A 26,658-nucleotide genomic window follows, 5' to 3' on the forward strand; every position below is an offset into this window, starting at 1 on the left:
CAGCAAAATAAAGTTGGCACACAAATTTCAAAAATAATACGTTTAATAAAATATAAATATTAATTTTAGAACTGAAAAAGTAGTAATTAAATATATTAAACAGTATTGCAGCGGGCAGGTGGTAATAAATTATAGAAATTAGGATTCAGAGAACGCATTTAAGTTGGTGCAAAGAATCAGTCAATGTATGTATGTATGTATCACCACGGCGGCATGGCATCGCAGAAGTAGACAATTTCTGCAAAAAAGAAATCTTCAATTCAACTCCGATTCTGCCGAGTGCCGACCGCCATCAATGAACCCCATTGCCTGGAAACTTGACTCATAAATATAACAAATTAATAGTCCTAGTTTTGAAGAAAATATTGTTCTAAAAGAGAATAACACGGATTTTAATAAAAATAATTGAATATTATATTTACAAGAGGAGAAAAATCTCAATGATAATTAATCATATTATAACTGAAGAAATAGTCTCACTATAAAAAAAAAAAAAAATCCTTGTAGCCACATTATAGCTAATCACAAACTAGTCAAATAATAAATAATTGATTCATTTCATTTAGTTATTTTAAAAAGAAAAAGGATTTATTCTATTTAGCATCCACATTATAACTATTTTTTATTTTTAATAAAATACAAATTTATGAAGAAATAGCTACAATGTTAGCATTACGGTAAAATAGTCAATTTTTTTTTGAAAAAAAAATAAATAAATCAAGTTTTTTTCATTTGACTAATTTATAATTCATGCATATTTTATCTGTTAATAAATATATACAGTATGTGTGTGTGACAGTGTATGTCAGTGTGTATTGGATGCCTGCATACATGTGGGAAATTAGTTGGTCACCATACGGAAGTCATGCCCTGATTGAATGTGGCTTTCTGAATAGATATGGATGTTTGGTTAGACTTATTTTAAAGAGGTTTTATAAGTTTTAAAATTTTGTAAAATATTTTTAGAGTTTATAAAATATAATCTTTTAAGAGTTTATAGGTTATTAAAAAGTTTAGATGATTGATCTTATATTGTAGAAAAATGAAATTGAAAAAAGTATGTGATGAAAATAACAAATCATAATAAAGTTATTTCGGTCAAAGATTGTTGTTTATAAGATCAACGAAAAATAAGTTATGGTTGAAGAACTTATTATTTGGAGAGCTTATAAGCTTTTCGAAACTTATTTTTACAGCTTATTAGTTATTTAGAGATTTAATTTGTCAAATACTTTTCAAAAGCTTATAAGTTGTTTTAAGGAGCTTATAAGCTCAACACCCACATACTCATAGATAATTTATTATGGGTGCATTCTCTTTGATTGTAACATTATTGTAAAAAAAATTAGGGATAAAAAAGAATTTGTCCATTTAATTAAATCTCTCATTTCTTTAATTTCTATTATTTTCTATAAAAAAGAATTTTATTGTTTCTTCTTTCTCATTTTCATTCCAAGGAGAAATAATATTATTACCTGCACGCTAATTAATACCTTATGATTATATTACTCTTATTTTGTCATGATAAATTAACAATCAAAGAAAAAACACCCTATATTGTCTTCGACTCTTAATTTCAATGTAAATATACCCACTAGTTAGGCAGATGTGATCTTCTGTTCCACAATTTAATGTGTACCACAGTGTTCCACTCTTAATTTTTTACTCGCTCCGTCCCGCTTCAAATGATCCAAAAAAATTGGGCATGAAGATTAAGAAATGTGTGATAAAGGTGTAAAGTGGTGGCGAGACAACCCAAAAAGTAGTGTTAAATACCTAATTTTATTTCTAAATTTGGGTTGGGTCATTTGAAGTGGGACAACTCAAAATAGAAATTGGGTCATTTGAAGTGGGACGGTGAGAGTATAATTAATTAATTTTTCTTCAATGCTAATTTATTATGTTTTAATATAATAAAAAGATAGTAATTAACAAGGGTTCACTCATCCAATTAGGGTTTATAATTATTTTTTTTATAATTATTTGAAATTAATAATAGATTATTTTGATTAATTAAATCAAAGTTAGGATATATAATTTTTTAAAATTTTAATTTTTAGTGATAAATATTAATTAGAGTTCATTATATAATAATATATTTTATTTTTATAACAAACTATTATTAAATAGAGAAATTGAGAGTGAAACTACACATTAAATTATGGAACATAGGATCTCATCCGCCGGTTATATATCATAGTCAATTTCTCATAGTTACTCTCTTTTTTTTTTTCTCTCTCTCTCTCTCTCTATATATATATATATATATATATATATATATATATATATATATATATATATATCATTTCTTAATACGGTGAAATGATCACCGGCAGTGAGGTTCGGTGGTTTGGTGGGCGTTTTGAGGGTGGTGGTGACTGCGGTTGCTGCTTTGATTCGGCTGCTGTTCTCTCGGCTGGTCAGGAGGTGGGCGAATGTTTGGTTGTCCCCTCGGTTGTCTCGGCTGGGAAGGAGGCGGGTGTGGGTTTTTGGGGCGACGCATGGCCTTTTTTCAGGTTTCGGGTGTGCTCGAACCTGGGGTCGTGCGGGTCGATCCCCGTTGGTTGCTCGGCGTTGGCTCATGCCTTCGGCCTTGAGTTTCTTAGCCACCAATTGAACTGTTATTGTAGAATTGGTGGTGGATTTTTTAGCCCCGTTCTTCATGTTGATTCTGTTTTTTCTTGGTTTTGTTGTGAGTGGCAATGAGTTTCGGTCGCACTTAGGGGTGATGGTCAGGTCGGAGCTCCTGAAGATGCGTCCACCCATTGTCGCCCTGTGGTTTGCTGCTTTTCTTTAGCGTTTTTAGACGGATACTCTTTTTCCTTGCTTTTGATTTTTCCCACGGTTTTAATGAGGTCCGACCCTTTAGTCTGCTTTTCTGTGCTTTCAAGAGTTTTTTAGGTTTTTTTTTTTTTAATAAAATTTCAATTTAATAATAATACGGTGAAATGAATATCACAATCTTGTGAGATGGAAGGAGAGCTAGAGTAGTTAAATTAAGCATGTCAATAAATTTTGTAAGTAATAAAATTTACTTATATTTTTACGTGAAATAAAATTACATAAATGTATATATAGATGTAACTAAGTTTTTTTACACAAGTAATAACTTCTGTGACACATTGATGTCATTATAATTACGTCATACTAGAAAATTTATTGTAGAGATAAAATGATAGGAATACCAGTAATCAGCAGATGCATGCACTCTCACTCTTAAAATATGGATTTGGTATGACTTTCAGAGGCATGCAAGACTTGTCGTTCACTAATCTATGCAAACCTCAGATTACTATTTATGTATTTTTAATTTGAAGTACGTTAAGAAAGTTACTAATATTGTCCATAGTCCAAGTAAATGTGGACGCAAGTTCTTTTTCTTCTTTGTGTGTGTGTGAGTGTGTTTTCTGTAATAATATCTACAATTAATGCACGACTTCTTCCGCCCAAAAAACAAAAAGAAAAGATGAGTGAGCGACGTGGGCCGTGTCTTCCAAGATGGAAAACTGGTTTATTGTAAGTAATTAGCATAGGAAACCTCATTTATTGAGTTTCACTGCTTCCAATGTAATTAATGACGCGGTTGGATGAGTTTCGCAGCAGCCGCTTACTTATCTGCTGCTAACTTATGATTAATAAATGCTTCTCTCATCACTTTATAGTCAAACCTCACTAAACCTAACTTATCACCCTCTTTAATTATCTCTCCTCTACTGTTAGCGTCAACTAATTACGTTATAATTAATTAATAATACATCGCAGCTGCATTGCCTATATAAAGCAAGCATCTCATGCAACCCACAACGCCAAAGAAAGAAACCCTCGAACGAAAATATGGATCAAGAAGAGTCCATCTACAGCTACTACTTAGCAGCAGACTCCGATTTAGACCTGAGCTTCACCTCCGTCACCACCGCCACCACTGACCGCACCCTCTCCGCCCGCAGCAGCTTAGCCCGGAGCAGCCTCACCCTCAGCTTCAACGAGTCCCGCCTCTCCACCGCCTCCACCACCTCCACCGCCGTCCCCAACGTCCACCACCGCCCCCACCGCCGCCACGACAACCCCAACTGGGCGGCCGTGAACGCCGCCACGACGCTATCCGCCGACGGCGCCCTCCACCTCCGGCACCTGAAGCTCCTGAAGCTGGTGGGCGCCGGGAACCTCGGGCGCGTGTTCCTCTGCCGCCTCCGCGACTACGAGCACGCCAACTTCGCCCTGAAAGTGGTGGACCGCGATTCTCTGAGCTCGAAGAAGATCTCTCACGTGCAAACGGAGGCGCAGATCCTCTCCTCCCTCGACCACCCGTTTCTCCCGACGCTTTACGCTCACATAGAGGTGTCGCATTACATCTGCCTTCTCATGGACTACTGCCCTAACGGAGATCTCCATGCCTTGCTCCGCAAACAGCCCTACAACCGGCTACCCCTTCAGGCGGTCAGATTCTTCGCCGCCGAGGTTCTCCTAGCTCTCGAATACCTCCACGCGCAGGGCATCGTCTACCGCGATCTCAAGCCCGAAAACATCTTAATCCGTGAAGACGGCCACATCATGCTCTCAGACTTCGATTTGTGTTTCAACTCCGACATCTCGCCCAAATTGGAAAGCCGGCGGCAGAGCAAGGTGCATTCCGGTTGCTTCACTCACCGGCAACGGGAGGAGCAGGTCACGGAATTCGTGGCCGAGCCAACGACGGCGTTTTCGAAGTCGTGCGTGGGGACGCACGAGTATCTAGCGCCGGAGCTGGTCAGCGGCAACGGCCACGGCAACGGTGTGGACTGGTGGGCCTTCGGCGTGCTTATATACGAGCTGCTGCACGGGACGACGCCGTTTAAAGGAGCCAGCAAGGAGTCCACCCTGCGCAATATAGCATCCACCAGAGGGGTGAGGTTCCACGTGGCGGAAGGGGAGAGGGAGGAGCCCGGGATGGCCGACGCCAGAGATTTGATCGAGAAATTGTTGGTCAAGGACCCCCGGAGGCGGCTAGGCTGCGCCAGGGGGGCCACGGATATTAAACGCCACCCCTTTTTTGACGGAATTAAGTGGCCCTTGATCCGGACGTACCGGCCGCCGGAGATCCGCGGCCTCGCCGTTAAACGGACCAAGAGCAAGACGCACGTCAGCGGAGCTTCGTCGCCGAGGCGGCGGCGATGCTTCTGGAAGAAGCTGAGGAATTTAATGAGGATTAAGAGGTCTAAGTATAGATTAAACTGCAATTCCAACTATTACTCGTACGTTGATTACGACGTTACGAAATCTGCTTGAGGTTTGGGAGGAGTAACTTTTATTTCTGGTCTAATTAGATGTATTTATTATCTTGTAAAATTTGTGTGGAGTTAGGTCGCCAGAAAATACATCAATTTTGGAGAGGCTGTAAATCACAGAGGAAAAGGGGGACATGGAAATACACAGTTTGTATATCGATCATTAATTTCTTTTGTTTTCATCTTCCTTCTTAGACATTCATTAAATTCTTTACACTCATCTGCGAGCCAAATGATGTTGTTTTGTTTTCATTAATTTATCGCTATATATATATATATATCCAATAAAAATAACAATTTATTACATCATCAAATTCATATTGAAAAGTTGATGATACTAGCTAGATCTTGTTGTCAAATTGGTCTACCTTCAGACATGAATGATCGGTTTTACAATATAAAACTCGACATTATTAGCACTAATATGAAGTATAATTAGTTTCACCATTTGTGCACTACCCTGAAAATTATAAGTTTTGACTTTGCGTATTATGAAAGGGTGGTGTTCTATCATGACCAACAGAATTTAATTAAAGATACCTCTATAATAAAAAAATGTGAGTATATTAAATACTAATAATAATAATTGAATACAAATATATAAAACAATTCTCTCATATCATTCAGTGCAAACTTATGGATTAATGTGGACATATGGTAGCATGTGGGAGCAACATGGGGCCTCGTTTTACGGGTGCGAGAGGGGGTTTGACTTTTGATTAACAAATTAATTTATGGTTAATATTTGGCCGATTACCTAACATTTTTAGTAGGTTTCTACTTCTTATTTGTCAATCCACAACTCATATACATTACTACAACCGACCACTTTAAGTAATTGAATAATAAGAGATTCCACAACTTGCTATTAATTTCCTGTCGTGCCAGTCACTTTTTCTACCATTCTTATACCCCTTTTAATTTTTAATTACGCTAATTATTGTATGCAATCAAAATACACTATGCTATGCATATATTAATGAAATAAAAATAATGAAATTGCAAGTGTCCGTTTCACATTAATTTGAAGCAATCGATCTCAATATTTGGGATGGCTACAGATGGCGAGAAAGAATTACAAGGGAAATCCTTAGCCAACTCCAGCGGATAATATAATTTGTAAAAGTTAATTTTATGGTTTTTGTAGGGGAAGCATTTCATTGAGTTTGAAGTGGACGTGACACGTTGGCAACAACACAAACATCAAATCTCTTCTTGCATTCTTGGCTCGCTCCTTTGATCTTCAACAACAACCTCCGCAGCATCCAACTTTCGATGTTTGGGTAGAAAATAAGTGCACGTTTGCCCATCTATCTTTGCAAAACACGAAACATGGTGACCTCAAAGATTGGAATATAATTTTTAAAGGAAACACTCTCGCTTTTAGTGCTTCTCCAAACCATTTTGCTCCAAAATTTCTTGTCAACATTACTCAAAGACTCATGCATTAATCAAGGAACAAGCCTTTAAGTTCCAGTTTCCACCACAGCTCGTCCTTTCGCCCACGAACATGGGGCATGAAACTTTCCTTAATCTTCTCCACATTACACTCGCCTACCCATTACTCAATTAAGCCACCGAATAATTGGATTTCTCAATCTTTCCATCGCCCACCCTTCACCTAAGCCCCTCATCTAAAATGGGCTGGTTTCCAGTGATGGAGCGTTGTTGGGTAGTTTCACGGCACATCGTCGTCCACACACTTGTTAGCACGAAGCCAACGAGCTCTTCAAGCTTTGGAAGGAGAGTGAGCAGCAACAGCAGCAATTTTCGGAAAACAACAATGACGACTTCCGAATAGCAGCTACGCGACGGTGGGATTCCAACTCCGGCGGTAGAACATGAGCAACATGGGATAGAGCTTCGGGTCGGTCCCGTCTCTTTCTCAGAGTTCACAACAACATGCGCCACAACAATCTTTGGCTGCTCCACACACCCACAACACCCTTGACCTTATCCGGCAGCTCCACACAGTAGCTATGGCGAGATGACGCAAAACTGGGGAGAGCAAGCAAGACACAAAGCTTCTTGTTCGATCCACGTGAGGAAAGTGAATGGAGAGATAAATAATAAGGTTCGCTCGATCACACAAGAACAACGACAACTTTCGTCTTCTCTCTCACACTCAATGACAATGCCTCTTAACTCTTTTTCACTAAGAGAATCAGTTATCCCCTCTAAGAACTCACTCTACTTACCAATTAGGGCAAGCCAAGGAATGGGCCAGCACGATGGGCTTTGGTGTGTGAGTTTGGGCCTTTAAGAAGTTGGGCTAAAATAAGACTTACAATCTCCACCTTTGGCCTAATCGTGGTGTACAAACGAGAAGGATTATGGGATTACTCTCGTGCCCATATCCCTGTATAATAACCCAGACAATACAATGGAAAAAGTGAGCAAACATAAAGTGAGCTCCGATCATACTGATCACAGTGTACACTAATCGTGTTCAAATACCTGCATATATCACACAAGATAAAGCAACCAACTAAACATACATAGAATACCAAGATCTAACGGTCCTATAAGGCCATACAGATCAAGAAAGGATAGTAACACAACACACAGTTGAACAATTGTTGGGTCCCGAAGGATCACTGAACTGGTGTATGGGGGGAATACACCAGTAGACTATTTTTAGAAAATCGTTTGAAGAACTGAAGGAGTATCGACTGATACTTCAGTGTTTTGATTTCAGTTAGGCACAAAACTTTAACTGAAGATCCATGTAAGGTTTCAGTTTAGATTTTGAAATTATATAAGTGTTATAAATCTTACTAACTATCCAATGATTTGTCAGTTAGACTAATAATACCAGCAGCGGAAATTAAACTTTAAGAAAATAGCCTTAGGGCACGTTTGGTTTTGGGTGAAGGATTAACACAGATAATTAATACCCAGATAATTAGCGTGGAGTAGTGCATATTATTATTATGGTTTCACCGTTTGATATTATATATAAATAATCCAACATTCCGTTTGGTATTCATATTATGCTCATTAGATAAACTTAAAATTGACATAATTGTCCCTTTATATTTTCCAAATTTCCCAGCGTGCCCTCATGCTAATAGGCTCTGGCGTGAATTAAAACAACCCAATTTTTTCATGATAACATAAGTCCGCCAAGTAAACCCTCGCGCAGAATAGGAACAGTCCCTCCACATTGCGCAGCCATCAAAGAGACTCTCTCCATTGAACCCCCCGCAAGGTCGTGAAGAGGAGAGGCAAGGCGGCGCTCCATTGAAGCAAAAGCAAGGTGGTCTTACAGCTGCGACAATGAGCCAAGCAACTCAAGGTTTTTCATGCTTCTTTGTTCAAAGATGTATATCTGTCAAAAGGCATAAGAATAGATCTGCGTTTCTGTAAGAAAATGGACGATACAAACTCACATTATCGAATGTTATGTTCATGCCTTTTTTAAAAAATTGTTAGATGATCTTATGTTAAAAAATTGTGAGATGATCTGCGTTTTTGCTTTTTTTTTATGAGATGATCTTATGTTACAAACCTGTATCGGATTTCATGCTATAGATTACATAAGTAAAGATGATTTTATTGTCTTGCCTTTACTTGTTTAGGTAGCACCGAAACTGCTCGCATGGGCCGTGTCAACAAGACGGACCAAAAGCGCCGGAGCTGGTCTCTTAGAGAAGAAGAAGTTCTAATCACTGCATTGAAAGAACTCGTTGCACTTGGCTGGAAATCCGACAATGGGTTCCGAGCCGGCTATTTGAATAAGCTTGAGGAGGCTTTGAAGAAGGAATTTCCGAATACTGACCTCAAGGGAATGCCTCACATTAACTCGAAGGTGACAACTTGGAAAAAGACATGGGGATCACTGTGGAAAATCCTCAAAACTAATGGAGTAGGCTTCAACGTTAACGGGAAGCACATGATTGATTGCGATGACGAACAATGGGATAACTTTGTGAGGGTAAGCTCATTCATGGAGGCAGTTTGACGCACGTATTTGTGATTTTCTTACTATTTATTTTGCCGCTATTATGTAGGTTGACACTAGCGTCCGCAACTTTCGATATAAAAGCTGGCCTTTTGTAGAAGATTGGAAGCTTATTTTCGGCATGGATAGAGCCAACGGCGATGAGGCGGAGGACCTCATGGAGGCGGCCCATGACATGTATCGAAAGTTAGACATCAACCAACCTCTAGAGGATAGTGAATACCATGTATCACTTGAGGATATCTGCGAGAACGGCGAGACGGGAGACAATACGGGAGATAATGTTAGCCAAACCCAAGGTCGTGAAGAGAGTTTAGTGGCTGAAAAGGAAGCTACAACCTCTAGCAAGAAGAGGCGTCGCAGTTCCGCTTTTGATGACAGGTTTTTCGAGGCTCTCGCTAACATAGGCCGTGGCACGGAGTCAAGACTTGATACAATATCAAGTCGGATGGGTTATGACTACGATATATCAAAGGCAAGGAAGGCAGTTCGCGCACAGTTGAGTTGTATTCCGGGGCTTTCGAAGACCGATACGTTTCATATATGTAACATGCTTGCTAAGGAGGTTGAGCTTCTCGACGTGTTTTCGAGCCTCGCCGAAGACGAGAAAGAAGAGTACATGATGTTCCTACTTGCTTTGAAAAAATAAGTAAGTTATTCTCTAGTGTTTTTTTGAGATTGAAGTGTCTTTTGGTTGACGACGTAGCATTGCAGACTATGTTGATTTCTATTAAGTTGCAGGTGTTACTTGACCATTATCTGTTCTTTTTGTGGCTTTTGTTGGATAGGGCTTGTTCCCTCTTTTGCTGTTTGTGGTGAACAATGTTTTCGTTTCAGACTTTAGCTTGACAATTGTGGGTGCCTTATTTTATTTGAACAAAGTTTTTTTGGTGCTACTAGTTTCGGTTCAAATGAGTAGCAGTATTCTCGTTTTGCTTTCTATTTTTTATTTCATGGTTTATGGTTAGTGTTCAAATTTTTGAACTAGGTTCTTATGATATATATTTTCTACCACTTGATAAATTGTGTGAGATTTCAACGGTTAAGCTCTAGTGAAATGTGAAAAACATGAACTTAAATAAATCAAACCAACGAACCTATAGGCTTTTGTGATTGCAACATCATAGAAAATCGAAGAAAAGGAACTTGCAAAAAATTAACGACGATCGTCGATGGCAACAACTCCATCAAAACAAAACATTCAACAACTTTGAAACAAAAATAATCTTAGACGCGTCTATTTGAATGGAGAGGTCGAGGCGCAGGAACTTGCGCCATATTCCGAGTCGGGATCCTGCTCACCTTTCTTCTTGATGGGAATAACATTTGGGCGGCAAAATTTGTTCTTTAAAGACTTCCACGGGACTGAAACTTTGCCTTTAACGGGCTTCAGAACCGAAGGCGCGGCGATGCTAGAGCAAGCGTCGTCTGCAAAGAGCTTCTTCGCCGCCGGTGGTTTTGGTATCGGTGATGTTACCTCGTCGTCGCTAGAGTCGCATCGTTTCTTAACGGTGGAGGAGTCCTCAATTACAATGAGGGTATGAGAAAGCTCTCACTTCACGTCGTGGATGCCAAAGACATTACACATTAGTAGAAAAGCCGGCTCGCCCTCGTGGTAGTATGCTCGAAAAAAATCATTTTCCTGTAGTGAAAAACAATTGAATGAAATGTAGATCAAAAGAAAGTGTAAATAAATACTAAATCATATAGAAAAAATGATACCACAAATAACCGTTGCCAAACTTCATCGGAGGCGTGAATCACGTTAACTTTTTCCTCGTAATGGGTTCCTTTTGCTTTCCACAAATGCTTGAAGCATACGTAGCGTTCGTGAAGGAAATCGACTCTCCCCTCAACTTCATTGTATGACACATTCACTTTTAATTGCGAGTTTAGGGCCAACATGGCGTGAATTACCGCGTTAGGACAAAGATGGGGTGGGGAGGGGCGGCATTCATCGATCTTCTCTATGAGACAAGTGAGAATCAACTTGTCTTTGGTGGCATCCCACTTGAAGTTATAGAGGTACAAAGCTTGGGATCCTTTGAGAGGAAACGGCATACCTAGTGATAGCAAAGTGAAACAATTTTCAACTACAAGGAATGAGGGTTGTGTTTGTGCCTCTAACCCTTGTCACGGTTGGGGTTTATATATGGGTGAATTTGCATGGATATTGGTTAAATTAATTAAGGTGGTTGGGCGGTAGTGGTTAATAGGTGTCATCTCCAAAACAAGAGGTATTGACATATGTTGGAATATGTAATTAAAGCATCTTTGGAAATAGACCTCAAAACTTTGACTGATACATTTTTTCAAAATAGCCGCAGGTACACAAGGCATGGTCATTGGTGGAGTAATTGTTAAAATAAAATTAATTGTTCCCCACCCATCAGTAGATCAATTAAATAGAATGACAATTACTTCATTACATTATATACAAAAACATATATACCAACATTGAGATTGAAACAACAAAAAAAATTAATTATAAGTGCTTGTTCCCAACTCCAGTAGACCAAATTTTGACTGATACACGCAAAATAAGTCTAACATGAAAGGATTCAAATTTAAATAATGATTGCAATTTCTGCAGATACTTGACACATTTTGCACCATTCACTAACGTCTACCCAACAGTTTATAAATAAGTCTAACTCCAAAATGAAACAAACAAAAGTTCAAAATAATACGGACGATGCACCAAAGAACTAACTCTCGTACCCTCACATGAGTTTTCCAATCACGATACCTAGGATTAGAACAAATATTGTCAGCCAAAGCACGGCACAAATCAACTCCAAATAGCTACGGGGTGATGGCATTCCGCTACCATGTAGATCCATGTTGGGTAATGCAGCTCGAGCTATAGGTGTTACAGTAGATCGTTGGCTGGAAATGGCGCTTCCAGTAGAGCCCTCAGCGGGAGTAACATTTCTAAATCCAAGTCCATGGTACTCATCATACCAGTGAAAGCCCCTCCAGTGGTTTTTACCCGTAGGACATTTGTAGTAGAATCGACCACGGTTGGGTGATGTATACCCCGCGCACTTGAGCTCCATTCTTCCATTGCCGCAGCTACATTGTGGGGTACGTGTCGATTCTTCCAGTGCAGCGTCCATCCTACAAATTTGAAGGAATAACCACAACAATTAATCACTATTTACACGGCAAAAAAATATCAAATATGCATTACATAACAGCGGCAGGCAGTAGCTACTTGTAAAAAATAGAAGATATTTAAGTAGTATTCACACCATGTTTTGGTACAAACCTAGTTATTATTTTGAGAATACTGCAACCACATCGATTCGGCTAAGGCATTTCTCGCCTCATTCCATTGGGGAGAACAATCAACGGCGTCTATGTAATCGTCGTTTGTTGAATATAAGCCCGACCCATTGTCTTGAGGCATATTGTCTAGTTGTTGTTCTATGGGGTCGATCGGCATCTCCATACGAATAAAATTGTTGAGCAAGAAGGCTGCCATTATGAGTCTATTTTGCACGCGGATAGGATAAAAAGTTGGAGACCTAAGAATACCCCATCTCATCTTCAATATGCCGAAGGCTCGCTCTATCGCGTTCCTCGCCTTACTATGTCTCAGATTAAATAGCTCTTCTTTGTTTTGTGGCCGTGCATTGTTGGGACCCCACTCTTTTAAATGGTATCTAACGCCCTTGAACGACATTAGAAAACCATCACTATTCGCATAACCGTTGTCACACAAATAATATTTCCCTAGCAAAGAATCATTAAAGTTCAAATATCAATTATTATTCATGAATTGTAGCGAATTAAGAACATATAATTATTGCATCTATTAATGAGTAGCTTGTACCCTTTGGGACCCTAAGGCCATGAGGTCTAACAATTGCATCTCGTAAGATTCAAGAGTCCGCCGCTGATCCCTCCCAACCGGTTAGCACGTAACTGAAATTCAGCTTACGATCACAAACACCTAGAACATTTGTAGAGATATGCCCCTTTCTTGTTCGGTACCGTGGTTTCTCCTCGTTACCGACCATTACATTTATATAAGTGCCGTCTAAGGCCCCTAAGCAGTCCTATATACACAAATCACAAACAGAGAAAGTTAAATACATTAATAACATCAAAATAGGTTTCTTAACTGATTATAATTAAATTTTAGGTATACCTTGAACCACTTCCACCGTGGGTCACTACAATCTGCTGGAACAGCTTCGGGTTTGGCTAGGAATAAATCGTGTACCCTAATCACTGCTCCTAAGACCGCATGTACATAATGCGAGATTGTTTGCCCGGATCTCCAAAAGTCGAATCTGACTACTCTATTCTTTTTATGGTGGGCTAGAACGGAAAGAAATATTGCAACTTGTTCCTCAACGGTAACAAACCGACCATCAACCAAACCCCCCCGCACCCGTAAAATCAAACAAAGCCTAGCAAAACACCTACGGTCCATACGAAGATTTGACACACAGTCCACATCATTCAAACCCACTAGACGACGTAAGTGTTTTTCTTGGTCAGGTATCTTACTAACTATCTGATACTTTAATTGTTCATCACCTCGTTGTCTTTTTCTTAACCTGTACTTAGCATAATATGCAAATAACAATGACACTAGGATGAGGTGATCACGCAAAATCTCTTGCAACAAAACGAATCTCATGTCACGCACACGACTGTTTTCTCGCCCCGACATTTCAATTCACACGTACAGACTCTAGCAAGAAACGGAGAATCACAGATTTAGAGATCAAATTTGAATAAAATTAACACCTGATTCCAATCAACTTGTATAGAGACAAACTATTCTAGTAGCAGTCCTATATAGTTCTAGAATGGCAGCATGCACATGATTGAAAATTGCATATGAAAATAGCGGGATAAGTAGAGACTAGCCGAACATCAAAATGAATGGTAGCATGCCCAGATCGTAGGGATAGATTCAATATTGCTCAAGTGAAAACGGTAGCATATATATAACTGCACGAATGGCAGCATGCCCAATCTTATATAATTAACCACACGCCAATTTGTAAACAAAGACATAAATTTGGTGAACGGCCGCATGCTCAAAACAGAACAACATATTAAAAGGGGAAGACCAGAGCAGTATGAAATATTGAGCAGAGATTGAAGTAGCATAACATCAACACGAGAGACAAAATGCAATCACATTAGAGCCCAAAAAAAATCAATTCAGCATAATCAAATCTGGCTGTAGTGATAACAGACAGATATGTAGAGCCAAATAAGGGGTAATTGCCTGTAAATCCCTAACGTTTACACGGAATTGGTTTTTGCACCTATTTTTATTTTTCTTCTTTTAAATACCTAACCTTTAGTTTTTGTCTCAAATTTATCCGGTGATCGGATTTTTCTTAGCGCCGAAAATTACAAGGTGGCAGCCGGAATCGATGCAGTGGCAGCCGGAAAGTGACACCTAAGAAAATTTAGGACATGTGAAAAAAAAAATAAAAAAAATGATAAAGAAAACATCCACATCATCATTTTCTCCATTCTCCCACCTCCCAAACCCTAACTCCCTCCCCCCCCCCCGGCGGCGCCGCCTGCCGCCACCACACGCCGGCGCCGGCAGCACCTTCCCCCTCCCCAAACCCCGTCGACCCCTCCCCTCCCCCAAAATCCCGTCAGCCCCTCCCCCATCCCCAGATCCCGGTGCCCCCTCCCCAACCCCAGATCCCGCCGCAGCCTGCCACAACCACACGCCAGCGCCCGTCGCCCCCTCCTCCTCCCCAGACCCGTCAGCCCTTCCCTCCCAGGCTGTGGTAGTGCGCCTCTTTCTCTCTCCTCTACCCTCGCCATATCTCTCATCCACCGCCTCTCTTCCACCCTCCATCGTAAAATCCCAGCGTAACCCCAGCCCCGCCGATCTCTGCAAATTCGGCCACGCAACCCCAACCCCAGCCGACATCTTCTCCGGCTAACCCCTACACAATCGCACAAATCTGAAGACGCAGAAATTCGAAGGGAGGCGGCGCAAAGATTTGGGGTGGAGGGCTGACAGGCTCTGAGAAGGGGGAGGGGGCGGCGCCGAGGGTGGGGAGTGGGAGGGGGTGGTGGGCGCCGGACTGGTGGCAGCGGCGGCGGCGGGTGGGGGGAGGGGAAGTTAGGGGTGGGGGAAGGGGAAAGGTCTCTGCAAATTCGATTTTTGTTTTCTTTTATTTGTTTTTGTTTTTTTATGCCACATGTAAAAGAAAATGTCTATGTGTCAATTCCGGCTGCCACCGTGGCATTTTCGGCGCCGGCGTTAGAAAAAACCGGTCACCGGACAAATTTGAGACAAAAACTAAAGGTTAGGTATTTAAAAGAAGAAAAATAAAAATAGGTGCAAAAACCAATTCCGTGTAAACGTTAGGGATTTACAGGCAATTACCCCGCCAAATAATCAAGTCAGCAATATATTCATGCCCCTTTTTGTAATATAATATAATTTTAGCTACAAGAATGACAGAATTAAAACCCAACAGATTTCAACCACACAAAGGGAATAAGCAACGATCAGGCCTGAAAACAAACATATTAAAGTTGGCAATAAGGCGCGTGTACTGACCTTAGTTACCCTCTCCTTCGCTGAACTGGTTTTTCTGATTTTTTCTGCATATTTGTTCAAAAAATAATACGAATTCCAAGTTAATGAACCTTGTAAATAAATGCACAATCATGGAAATGTATAACCTTAAACTATAACATATTAGCCTACTGAATCTCTGATCCCAGTCATTCAACAGTAAAAGCTAAGTACAATACTTCTTTTTCCATGTATTCTCAGAACTGCAATGGATAATTCTCAGTTCCCATTCAAATTTATCAGCAAATTAATGTTCCAATTATCATTTATCCCAGGCTAGTCCCTTTCATCCTTACCAGACCAAACATGTAATTATTGTCTTCCAACTTTTGCTTTTTCCATCTTAATCGTCAATCTAACCAATCATGTATCTGGATTGACGTTCCCATTCAAATAGTTTTTTCACAAATTGCAAATCATCCATGCAAGAATCTCACATAATCGGTGCAAGCCAAAAGTATTCATATTCACACAAATGACTATCTTATGCAAAAAGGCAAAAGAAAAAAAGGAGAAATATTGGTGCTGCAGATTTACACTCCAAGCAAGAATAATAACTTTTGTTTCAGAAAATTTGAGAATCCAGACAGGAAGAAGCAAACAAAGAACCAATTTTTACAGGAGTTTATCAAAGGTATGAAAATCAAGCAACCAGTACAACAATTGCAAATCGTTTTTGTAGAAATTCCAATGTACAAATTCGACACAATTTCTAAAACTGACGAGTGACATAATCAAATCAGTAGGTGGTTTACTGATTTTCTAAGGCACCAGCCCTTAATCGAAATTCTGAAGTTTAATGAAAAAATCGGAAGGAGTAATCGAAATAACAGTGATTCTTACCGGACCCGTGGACCGCCGATGATGCTCTTCACGAAACGCTCAAAATCCAAGTTCAGACCGTAGACGCCATTTTTCTCATCACTTTGTCATTGAAACGAAAGTGGATTGATTGTTTCAAAAAATTGGAATATTGCAAGAGATTCAATAGTTTCTCTGTATTTGCGAGGGTAGTGAAAATAGGGTTCGAAGCAGAAAGGAAAATGAAAGAGAGGCGATGGGAAGAGGGGAGCTAGGGTTGAGAGTGTTGGTGATTCATCGGAACTCGTGCGAGGGTAGTGAAAATATCCCCTAATCTGTATGGATTAACATAATCGGAGGGGGTGGGAGGTATTAGGAATACAACATAATCCGGCAAAATCCTGATAAATAATACCGGGTCATACCTTTTTCCAGGGTCATCTGCACTAATTTTTAATAATACCAAACATTACAATATCTGGTACTAACTTAACTAATACTTTATATAACCCAAAACCAAACGGCCCCTTAGTGAATAACACGTTGTTAGATTTAAGTTTCTCTTTACAGTTTATCAGTTTCAGTTAAAAGAAGAGTTTGTGCACAAGTAAGGAATAGTAAATACTGAAAGCGATAAACAATACAAAATTTTTACGTGGTTCAGAACAAGTTCCTACGTCCACGGTCAATTGATCATACTGACAATCATTCTGGGCTTGTGCTTACGGGTGCACAGCAAACCTTCAACTGAAACTAGGTTTCAGTGCCAATACTCTGGATTGGACTTCTCGTCTCCTTCTCAGCTCGCAGTTGCAATGACTACACTCGCCTTGCTTGCGGGGGCTAAGAACTCTTGAGTTCAGAAAACAGTCTAGAACTCTCTCTTTCAAACTCTCTTTTCGTTCTTTTGAAAAGGGTTTGAAATACCAACAGGATTACAGAGAATAGGCTCTCTGTAATAAAAACTCAGGCTAGGGATTTTCCAATGTAATTGCCTAAGGATGTAAGAGAATTTGGGTAATCAGTAAACTGATTTTAGACTTTGAGTATTCTTTTCTTCGATTCAAACTTTGAATGGCAGTGAATAGGCTGAGTCGCAATTTTGGCAAAGGTTCAGCTTGAGTGTTTGAATCAGTGCTGATTGAAGATGTTCCTCAAGCTCTATATACAAGAAAAGTCTTGAATAGATCCGTTGGCAAGATGGTCTTCAAGAATTCGGCCGTTGTAAGATAGATTTGAATTTTCGGCTGAGGCTTCAATCTTCGAGGCTCCTGATTTATAAAGGAATGACGTCTCTAGCTGTAGAAGCATGGTGCTTCTGAAAGGGTTGCACGAATTGTAAAAGCTCTGCAGATGAAGGACGATCTTCATATCTTTGCATTTAATGCGGCCGTATTTAAAGTGTATGTGGCTTTTTCAACTTAAAACTTCAGTCCCAGGAAGAATGTCAACTGATCCTTGACTTATGTATCAGTCTGCTATTTTCACGTGGCCAGCATTAATTATTCAGTCATAACTGAATCTTCAGTGAAGTCTTCGTCCTTTAAACACTTCAGTATTTGTCTTCAGCCTTTTCAGTTACAATCTTCAGTCAAGCGATCTTCAGTCTAGCTAGTAAACTGAACTTTAACACTTGAGTTCAAAATGATCTAGTCTAGAAAAAGAAAATTTAAGGGTTTTGGTTTCATCAAAACTAGGACAAGGATATTTCATTAATTTCCCAACAACAATCACAAAGATCAAACATGTAAAGTCACAAAGAAGATACACGCAAATCAAATGAGCAACATAATGCTCAAACACACAGATACACAAATGTTCAAATCGCAAAGATCATATAAACTAAGAGGGGTGAACAACTCCACCTCAAAGTAAGCAATATCATAAGACAGACTAATACACACACCAATCCAAGTCTCATTCAACTTAGATGTCATCCACACAATTATACTCAATTGTAAAAGGTTCAGCAAGGCAAACATACATGTAATTATCACTAGACATGGCCAAAAAAATTGGAATCGGGAACCGAACCTAGGGGTGAGCAGAAACCGAACCGACACTAAAAACCAAACCGAACCGAACCGGATTGGTGCGGTTTGGTCCCAATGCTATTGGTTCGGTTTTCGGTTCGGTTTTGAAAAGTAAAAACCGATACATATTAATATTTTATTTTATATAATTATTTTATAATATATAATTATTTTTCTAATTTTTTAACCTAAAACTAAAACCCTAATTCACAATTATAATACATAATTATTTATCATGTTCATGTTGTGGGGATTTGACATTTGAAATTTGTGTATTTTACATTATTTTACAATTTTTAATTGGTATTTTCGAAAAAAATAAAATAAAAAAATTGCATCGTTCGACCGAACCGAAACCGATGGTTTTATCGGTTCGGTTTCGGTTCGATTCCGGACCCCCAATTGGTGCGGTTCGGTTCCAATTTTAATCATCGGTTCGGTTTTCGATTTTGAGTTTTTGGTTCGATTTTGCACCGAATCGAACCGAACCGATGCTCACCCCTAACCGAACCGTCCGGGACAGTTCTGGAACCAGAATCATGTCATACGGTTCCGAATCGAAACCGAAACCATGCTCGGCCGGTTCGGTTCCGGTTCCAATTTCTTCAAACCATCGGACCCCGGTTTCGAACCGGAACCAAACCGTGGAATCGGGAATCGTGTTGGAACCGGGCTGGAACCGTGAACCGATGGTTCAACGATTAAAACCGGGAACCGTGGAACCGTCTGCAGAACCGTGGAACCGTCTGAGGACCGATTATAAGTAAGAAAATATATAAGTATAACCACTTATTTACTTTATTATCAAATACATTTAAAATATTAATTTCTTAAATTTTATGTTAAAAAGAAGTTGATCAACTTAAGACGGAACGAAGGGAGTTTATATCAGTAGCTCCATAGTGTTTATTATTTTGAAAACCGAGTTGTTTTGGTTACAAATGGAGGATCATACGTGAGTTGTAAAAATACTTATGTCGTTAGTTGTTGATTAGTGGTATAGTTTAATAGTTATCAGTTAATTGATTTTTTTTTTAAATAGTTATCCGTTAATTAATCCATAGTGGACTTTGATTTTTTCAGGATACGTAGACAACTCAATTATAACTTAAATGTTATAATTAAGCTCAAGTCCTATTTTCTTTATTATTATTTTTTTATCCAATTACAAGTTGTAAACTAAGTTTGCCTTAATTTTATTTTAGCATCCAAAAGTTGTAATTTGTAAATTGTATTGTAACAGTTGTAAGGTGTAACTTTGAATTATAAGTTCAATTTAGAAAGTAAACTAGCGACAGGGCACCCGACATTTTAACTTGCGACAAAAGATTTCATCGTTAATATCGTTGTACAAACAATACAACGACGACGAGAAGACCTTTTTCAGCGATGAAATATCTATCTCAAATTCGTCGCTAGTGTTGTGACGGACAACACAATCTGTCCTTACACAATTTTATGACCCCAATTTAGCGTTGCGCTCGATTGGTCGAAAATTCGCCAGAATTGTAAAGTTGCGATGAAAAGATGGGGTTTTACAATGAAAAATTTTGTCGCTATTGTCGTGTTCTTTTGTAGTGCCTTCGTTCCATAAAAACATACATCACTTTTGGGTACACGAGTTTTAAGAAATATTAGATGATGTATTTTGAGTGGAGAAAGAATCTCATTTTTTATTGCGAGAATAAAAAATAAGGGGCTTGTGGTGCACTATGAGTTGTAATATTGTGAATAAATTGAGAAACTGAGATGGAACATAAAGAATTTGTCGTGGGATAATGTCAAAAGGTGAAAAGTGAATATTTTGTTAGGCTTACAGAAATGACAATTTGAGAATGTTTTTGTAGGAGAAAGAAGTATTGTGATTTTTTGCTTCTTCTAGTTATACATTGTCTTAAAATAGATTATGAGTATGTACACACGACATAGGAGATTTAACATCTTTTGTCTACTTTCTTACACCTTACTTATATTGGTAGAAGTTATTAATTTAAAATCAATATACTCCATCCACTACAAAAAAACAAATGATTACCGGCAGCGTTTGCCGTTGGTAATTTTGAGGCGGCCACCGGAAAATGTAACGCCGCCGGTAAATTTCTCGTCAGTAACACAATTACTAGCGGCATGCAAAACACACCGCCGGTAATTACCGGCGGTGGTACCGCCGTTATAATTCATCGGTGAACGGCGGAGAACTGCCAGCGTATTACCGACGGCGATTTTGCCTCCGGCAATCTTCACCGGAGGGCGGCGGTGTTTTTCGCCGGATACCGTGGCCGCCGGTAAGTGTTTTTATAATTTATTTATTTATTTTATATATTTATTTATTTCATAAGTTAGACGAACTTCCCAGTCGGTCACCCATCTTAGTTGTGCTCTAAGTCAAGCACGCTTAACTTTGAAGTTCTTTTCGAATGGTCACCAGTACAGAACACTCATATTATTGATATATATAGTACCTATTAATTCATTTAAAGTCTAATTCAATATACAAACTCATATATTCATAACCTTATATAATATGTCGAGATGGTATCCATGAGATTCTGTTAATTACGGATTGGGCTCGTTTTTGTCTTTATTTTTATGTCGCAAAAGTATTTATTTATTAATTTATTATTATTTATATTATTATTATTATTATTATATATAATTTTTTTTATCAATCTAGTTTATACACCATAAGTATTTTAATTTGATAATTGTAATGTATTTTGAATTTATTTCCATACGTCCTTATTTTTATAAAAAACAAGTATTTTAATTTGTTATAAGATAAGTAATTTGAATTTATTTCCATACGTCGTTATTTTGAATTTATTACTTTGTTACGAAGTAAGTGTAATGTTGTTTGAAAACATGAAATTAATAGTTGCTCAACATAACATAAATGTAAAAAGAAAGTGCAAGTGTAATTTAGTTCCAAAACATAGTTCAAACAAATAGTTCCAAAACATGAATTAAATCTATTTCTATCTCAAATGGAGAAGATCCTTAAGAAATTGATTAAATCTATCCCACAATATATAATATCATATCATTTCATGATAAACACATACTAGCATATTTAAAATTTAATTAATCATACTTTATTTAACAAAAATATCTAACATAAATAAATCTCTAAAAAATTCATACTTAAAATTAATCATGCTTTATAATTAATCAAACGTTAATTTAAAATTAATCAAACTCCAACAATTAGTAATTAAATTCTAATTAACAAAATAATAGTAAAAACAAATTTAAAATTAATCATACTTCACATATTATAAATTAATTAAAATTTATCAAATTAACATTAATTAGATTCTAACAAAATAATAGTAAAAATAAATTTAAAATTAATCATACTTCACATATTATAAATTAATTAAAATTAATCTAATTAACATTAATTTTAATCTAACAAAATAATTAATTAATAAATAAAATAGCGAGAACGAAAGCGTACGGTAGTGGTCGGCGGCGGAGTGGTGGCGATGGCGGTGGCGCCAACGGCGTCGTTGAACTGAAATGTTAAAGAAATAAAATGAGATGTTAAAGTGAGAGATAAAGAGAAAGAGAGAGAAATAAGACCTGCAGGGGTGGCTGGCCGGCGGCGGTGGCTCCGCGGCAGCGGCTGGGGGTGGGGCGAGGCGGCGACTGGGGGGTGGAGGCGCGGCAGGGAGCAGGGGGGGGGGGCTGCGTGAAAACTGAAGAAAAGGGGATCTGGGTTTGAATAGCGGCAAAATGCCGCCGGTGGCTATGCCGTCGGTAACTATTATCCCGCATAAAATTAAATCCAAATTATATTACTTTACAAAATACCGGCGGCGACACTACCGAGCCGCCGGTAAATTGGCCGGAAACTTCAAATAGGCGGGTCACCTCGTGTGCCGCCGGTGTTTACTGGCGGGAGTGTCGTCGCCGGTAATTTTCGTAGGTATTTCAGCGTTTTTTTGTAGTGTTCTAACTCGTAAGAAAGTATTCACTTTTTCTAATTTCGTTCATCCCTCAACATTACGCACGTGCTCTCTACTATAATACTTGGAAATCGGTATATACATGTGGTGCGCCTAGATTAAAATTTATGAACTTGAAAGCAAGTTGATCATAATTCCGAAAAAAAAATCATAGAACACTACAAAAAAACGCGTGTTTACCGGCGTAAACTACCGGCGGCGCTATTGCCGTCGGTACCTAACGGCGGCACGGCGGCGGCATTTCAGGCGACCCGAACCTTCGAAATTACCGGCCAGTTACCGACGGCAAACCCGCCGCCGTTAACTAGCGACGGCGACGCCGCCGTTAAGTTTTGAATATTCAATAAAACATTATTTTAACACAATTACCGACGGCGTTGTTGCCGTCGCTAGCTAGCGGCGGCACTTGCCCTCGGTAATGTCTAATATTAGGGCACGCGTAACCTCCTTTTTTCAGTTCTGCGCAAAACAGATCCCCCCCACCCCCCGCCGCTTCTGCTGCTGCCTGCTGCTGCCACCAGCCGACCACCGCCGCCGACCGCCGCCGCCGAACCCCGCCGCCGACCGCCGCCGTGCCCAGCCGCCCGGTAACTCTCTTTCTCTCTCTCTCTCTCTAGATATCATTTAATTTTAATTATATATATATATATATATATATATATAATTTTTAAATTTAATTTGACTTATATTCTTTATTTTAGTTCGACGATTTCGTTTCGCCGCTTTCTTCACGACACCCGCCGGAAACCACCACCGTACGTACGCTTCTCTTGTTTAATTATTTATTTATGAATTTTTTTATGTATTTATATGTTAATTAAATAGATTTATTTGTTATATATAGTTAATAATTAATTTATAATTAGCTTTGTTTATAAATAAATTATATGAAGCATGAATAATTTTAAATTATATCAATTGAAGCATGATTAATTTTAAATTATATATATTAATCAATTAGTATATGTTGTTAGTTTAATTTTAAATTATGAAGCATGATTAATTTTAAATTATATTTTAAGTTGTTAATTTGTTAGAATAATTTATATATGTTGGATAATTTTGTTAAATTAAATGTTATGTGCTATGTGTTTATGAAATGTTATATTATTATATATATATATATTGTGGGATAGATTTAATCAATTTCTTAAGGATCTTCTCCCTTTGGGATAGAAATTGATTATTTCTTAAGGATCTTCTCCCTACAAATGATTGTTTTTAATTTAATTACCATGATTTTTATTGCTTTTATTTGTATTGTATTATTGCTTCGACATTGGGGGGTCGGGTAGACCTAGTATAGGCTTAGTAAATTAGGACCACTATGGTCACTATAGTTGCTGGTAGAGTCGAGCACTTGGTAGTTAGGATAGTGGGGTTATGCTGTCGAAATTTTGTTAGATTTCAAGTAATTTATTATGTTTTATTTGTTTTTTTCAATTAGAATTTGCAAGAATGAGTGATAATCGTACGTGGATGTACGCGAGATACAATGATCGTACCGCATTTGAAACGGGGCTTGAGTTTTTCCTTGAGTGGGCGTTCAATCAAACGGCGTACACAGATGGACAAGGTAACATTAGGTGCCCGTGTAAGAAGTGCAAGAATCAAGCGTATTTAGATGTACCTACGGTCAGAGAACATGTTAGTAGGCGTGGATTTGTCCTGAATTACAAAGTTTGGGTTTGTCACGGGGAAGCACCGCTGTCTATGCCGAGAGAACATGCTATAATGAATGAGGATGATGGATTATACAATAACTACGAAAGGATGGTGCATGACCATGCTGGACCTAGTAATTATCAAGATCCTCCAAATCTGGAGCAGCCGCCCAATAATGACGCTCAACAGATTTATAACATGTTGGATGCAGCGGATACTCCATTGTACGCAGGATGTGACACGTACTCACAATTAAGTTGGATGACTCAATTCATGAGCATAAAGACTGAAAGCCACATGTCAGAGAGGACTTACAATCAGATGTCTTCGATGATGAAAGCTGCTTTACCAGAGGGTAACAACTGTCCAGAAGACTTCTATAGTACGAAAAGAAATCTACGTGGTTTGGGTTTGCCAGTAGAGAAGATCGATTGCTGTGTTAATAACTGCATGTTGTATTGGGGGGAAACTAGTGAGCTACATAGTTGTATGTTCTGTGACCAATCACGATATAAGGACAGCTTGCGTGCATCTGGGAGTCGCAGAAAGAAACAAGTGCCCGCTAAACAGATGCACTATTTTCCCTTGACGCCCCGATTGCAGAGATTGTTTGCATCTCCTGCAACTGCTGAACATATGCGGTGGCATGCGACCTCCACAGACGATGGGATAATGCGCCACCCGGCCGACTCTCCGGCATGGAAACATTTGAATTCAGTCTTTCCTGGATTCGCCGATGAGATCAGAAATGTGAGATTGGGCCTCTCTACAGATGGTTTTGCCCCATTTGCACAATCAGGGCATCAATATTCTTCTTGGCCAGTTATTGTCACGCCGTATAACCTGCCTCCGTGGTTGTGCATGAAAGAACAATTCATGTTCCTCACAGTCCTCGTGCCTGGCCCATCAAACCCAAAGATGAAGTTGGACGTATTCTTACAGCCATTGATACACGAGTTAAAATCTCTGTGGGAGGTTGGTGTGAACACTTACGACATATCGTTGAAGCAAAATTTCCAGATGCGAGCAGCTCTGATATGGACTATCAGTGATTTTCCAGCGTACGCTATGTTGTCTGGGTGGGGTACAGCTGGGAAATTGGCATGTCCACATTGCATGGAGAATACAGAAGCATTCACTTTGCCGATGAGTGGAAAACAATCGTGGTTTGATAATCATCGGAAGTTCTTACCTCCTAACCATGTGTTTAGGAGAAACAAAACTTCATTCTTGAGGAATAAGACATGCAATGTTGGTCCACCAGAACAAAGATCAGGAATACAAATCTTGAATCAAATCGAGGGGTTAGGCTTCGTGAAGGTTACCGAAGACTTCGATGGCAGGAACGCTCAACTCGCCAAATATCAAGATGTAGGGTGGAAAAAGAAAAGCATATTTTGGGATCTACCCTATTGGAGATATCTTTTGATTCGACATAATCTGGATGTTATGCACATTGAGAAAAATGTGTTTGATAACGTGTTTAATACTGTCCTGAATGTGAAGGGGAAGACAAAAGATACAGAAAAATCTAGAGAAGAATTGAACACCTTCTGCAAGCGGAAAGAGTTGAAGAAAGTGGATGGAACTCGAGGGTATCCGAAAGCATGTTATACGCTTGACAGGGAAGAGAAGAAGATCTTACTCCAATGGATCAAGAGTCTTAAGTTTCCCGATGGGTACGTGTCAAATATTAGTAGATGCGTTGACATGAACGCCCTGAAGATGCACAACATGAAAAGTCACGACTGTCACGTGTTCATGCAAATCCTTCTGCCTGTTGCATTTAAAGAACTTCTTCCTAAGAATGTTTGGGAGGCAATTACAGAGTTAAGTTTCTTCTTCAGAGAATTAACATCCCGCAACGTGGCCATATATGACATGAGAATACTGAGTGAGAAGATAGCTGTTACTCTTTGCAAACTTGAGCGTATCTTCCCGCCTAGTTTATTTGATTCAATGGAGCACCTACCAGTTCATTTGGCAGATGAGGCACGATTGGCTGGTCCAGTGCAATATCGGTGGATGTATCCTTTTGAAAGATATTTGAGGACATTAAAAAATCATATAAAAAACAAAGCCAAGGTTGAGGCGTCCATCGCCAATGCATACTTACTTGCAGAAATGTCAACCTTCTCTTCGTTTTACTTTGAAGATCAAATATCTACAAAGTGGACAACTTTGCCTCGCAATATTGAGATGCCCGTTGCTGAAAATGATGATCCTCTTTGTCTCGCCATATTCAAACCTATTGGGCGTTCACTTGGCCGAGGGACGAAGAGATACATGGATGAGCGCGAATGGCATGCTGCACACATGTATATTTTGAGCAATTGTGCAGAGGTTGCAGAGACATATAGCAAGTGAGTATTCTCGTTCAATT

General features: G+C 39.0%; 3 protein-coding genes across 3 annotated transcripts in view; 2 read left to right on the forward strand and 1 right to left on the reverse strand.

Annotated features, from left to right (window-relative positions):
• LOC131012154 (endoplasmic reticulum oxidoreductin-1-like) overlaps positions 1–26,658 on the reverse strand; it is a 606,214-nt gene that overhangs the window by 73,272 nt on the left and 506,284 nt on the right. The gene's annotated exons all lie outside the window — the stretch shown is intronic.
• Positions 3,670–5,446, forward strand: LOC131012155 (serine/threonine-protein kinase WAG1-like). The gene has a single exon (XM_057940074.1). It carries the CDS (start codon positions 3,835–3,837, stop codon positions 5,263–5,265), a length of 1,431 nt encoding a protein of 476 aa, XP_057796057.1. The 5' UTR covers positions 3,670–3,834; the 3' UTR covers positions 5,266–5,446.
• LOC131008358 (uncharacterized) lies at positions 8,850–9,877 on the forward strand. Its single transcript, XM_057935241.1, has 2 exons — positions 8,850–9,201; positions 9,278–9,877. Exons 1-2 carry the CDS (start codon positions 8,866–8,868, stop codon positions 9,875–9,877), a joined length of 936 nt encoding a protein of 311 aa, XP_057791224.1. The 5' UTR covers positions 8,850–8,865.

This window comes from Salvia miltiorrhiza, chromosome 2, assembly GCF_028751815.1.
Source record: "Salvia miltiorrhiza cultivar Shanhuang (shh) chromosome 2, IMPLAD_Smil_shh, whole genome shotgun sequence".
In the NCBI taxonomy this organism is placed as follows: Eukaryota; Viridiplantae; Streptophyta; class Magnoliopsida; order Lamiales; family Lamiaceae; genus Salvia; species Salvia miltiorrhiza.

Excerpts from the sequence above, each read along its gene's own strand:
- LOC131012155 (XM_057940074.1), top strand. The coding sequence starts at position 3,835 with ATGGATCAAGAAGAGTCCATCTACAGCTACTACTTAGCAGCAGACTCC.
- LOC131008358 (XM_057935241.1), top strand. The coding sequence starts at position 8,866 with ATGGGCCGTGTCAACAAGACGGACCAAAAGCGCCGGAGCTGGTCTCTT. Across the intron at positions 9,202-9,277 it reads AATGGGATAACTTTGTGAGG|GTTGACACTAGCGTCCGCAA; the intron begins GTAAGCTCATTC and ends GCTATTATGTAG.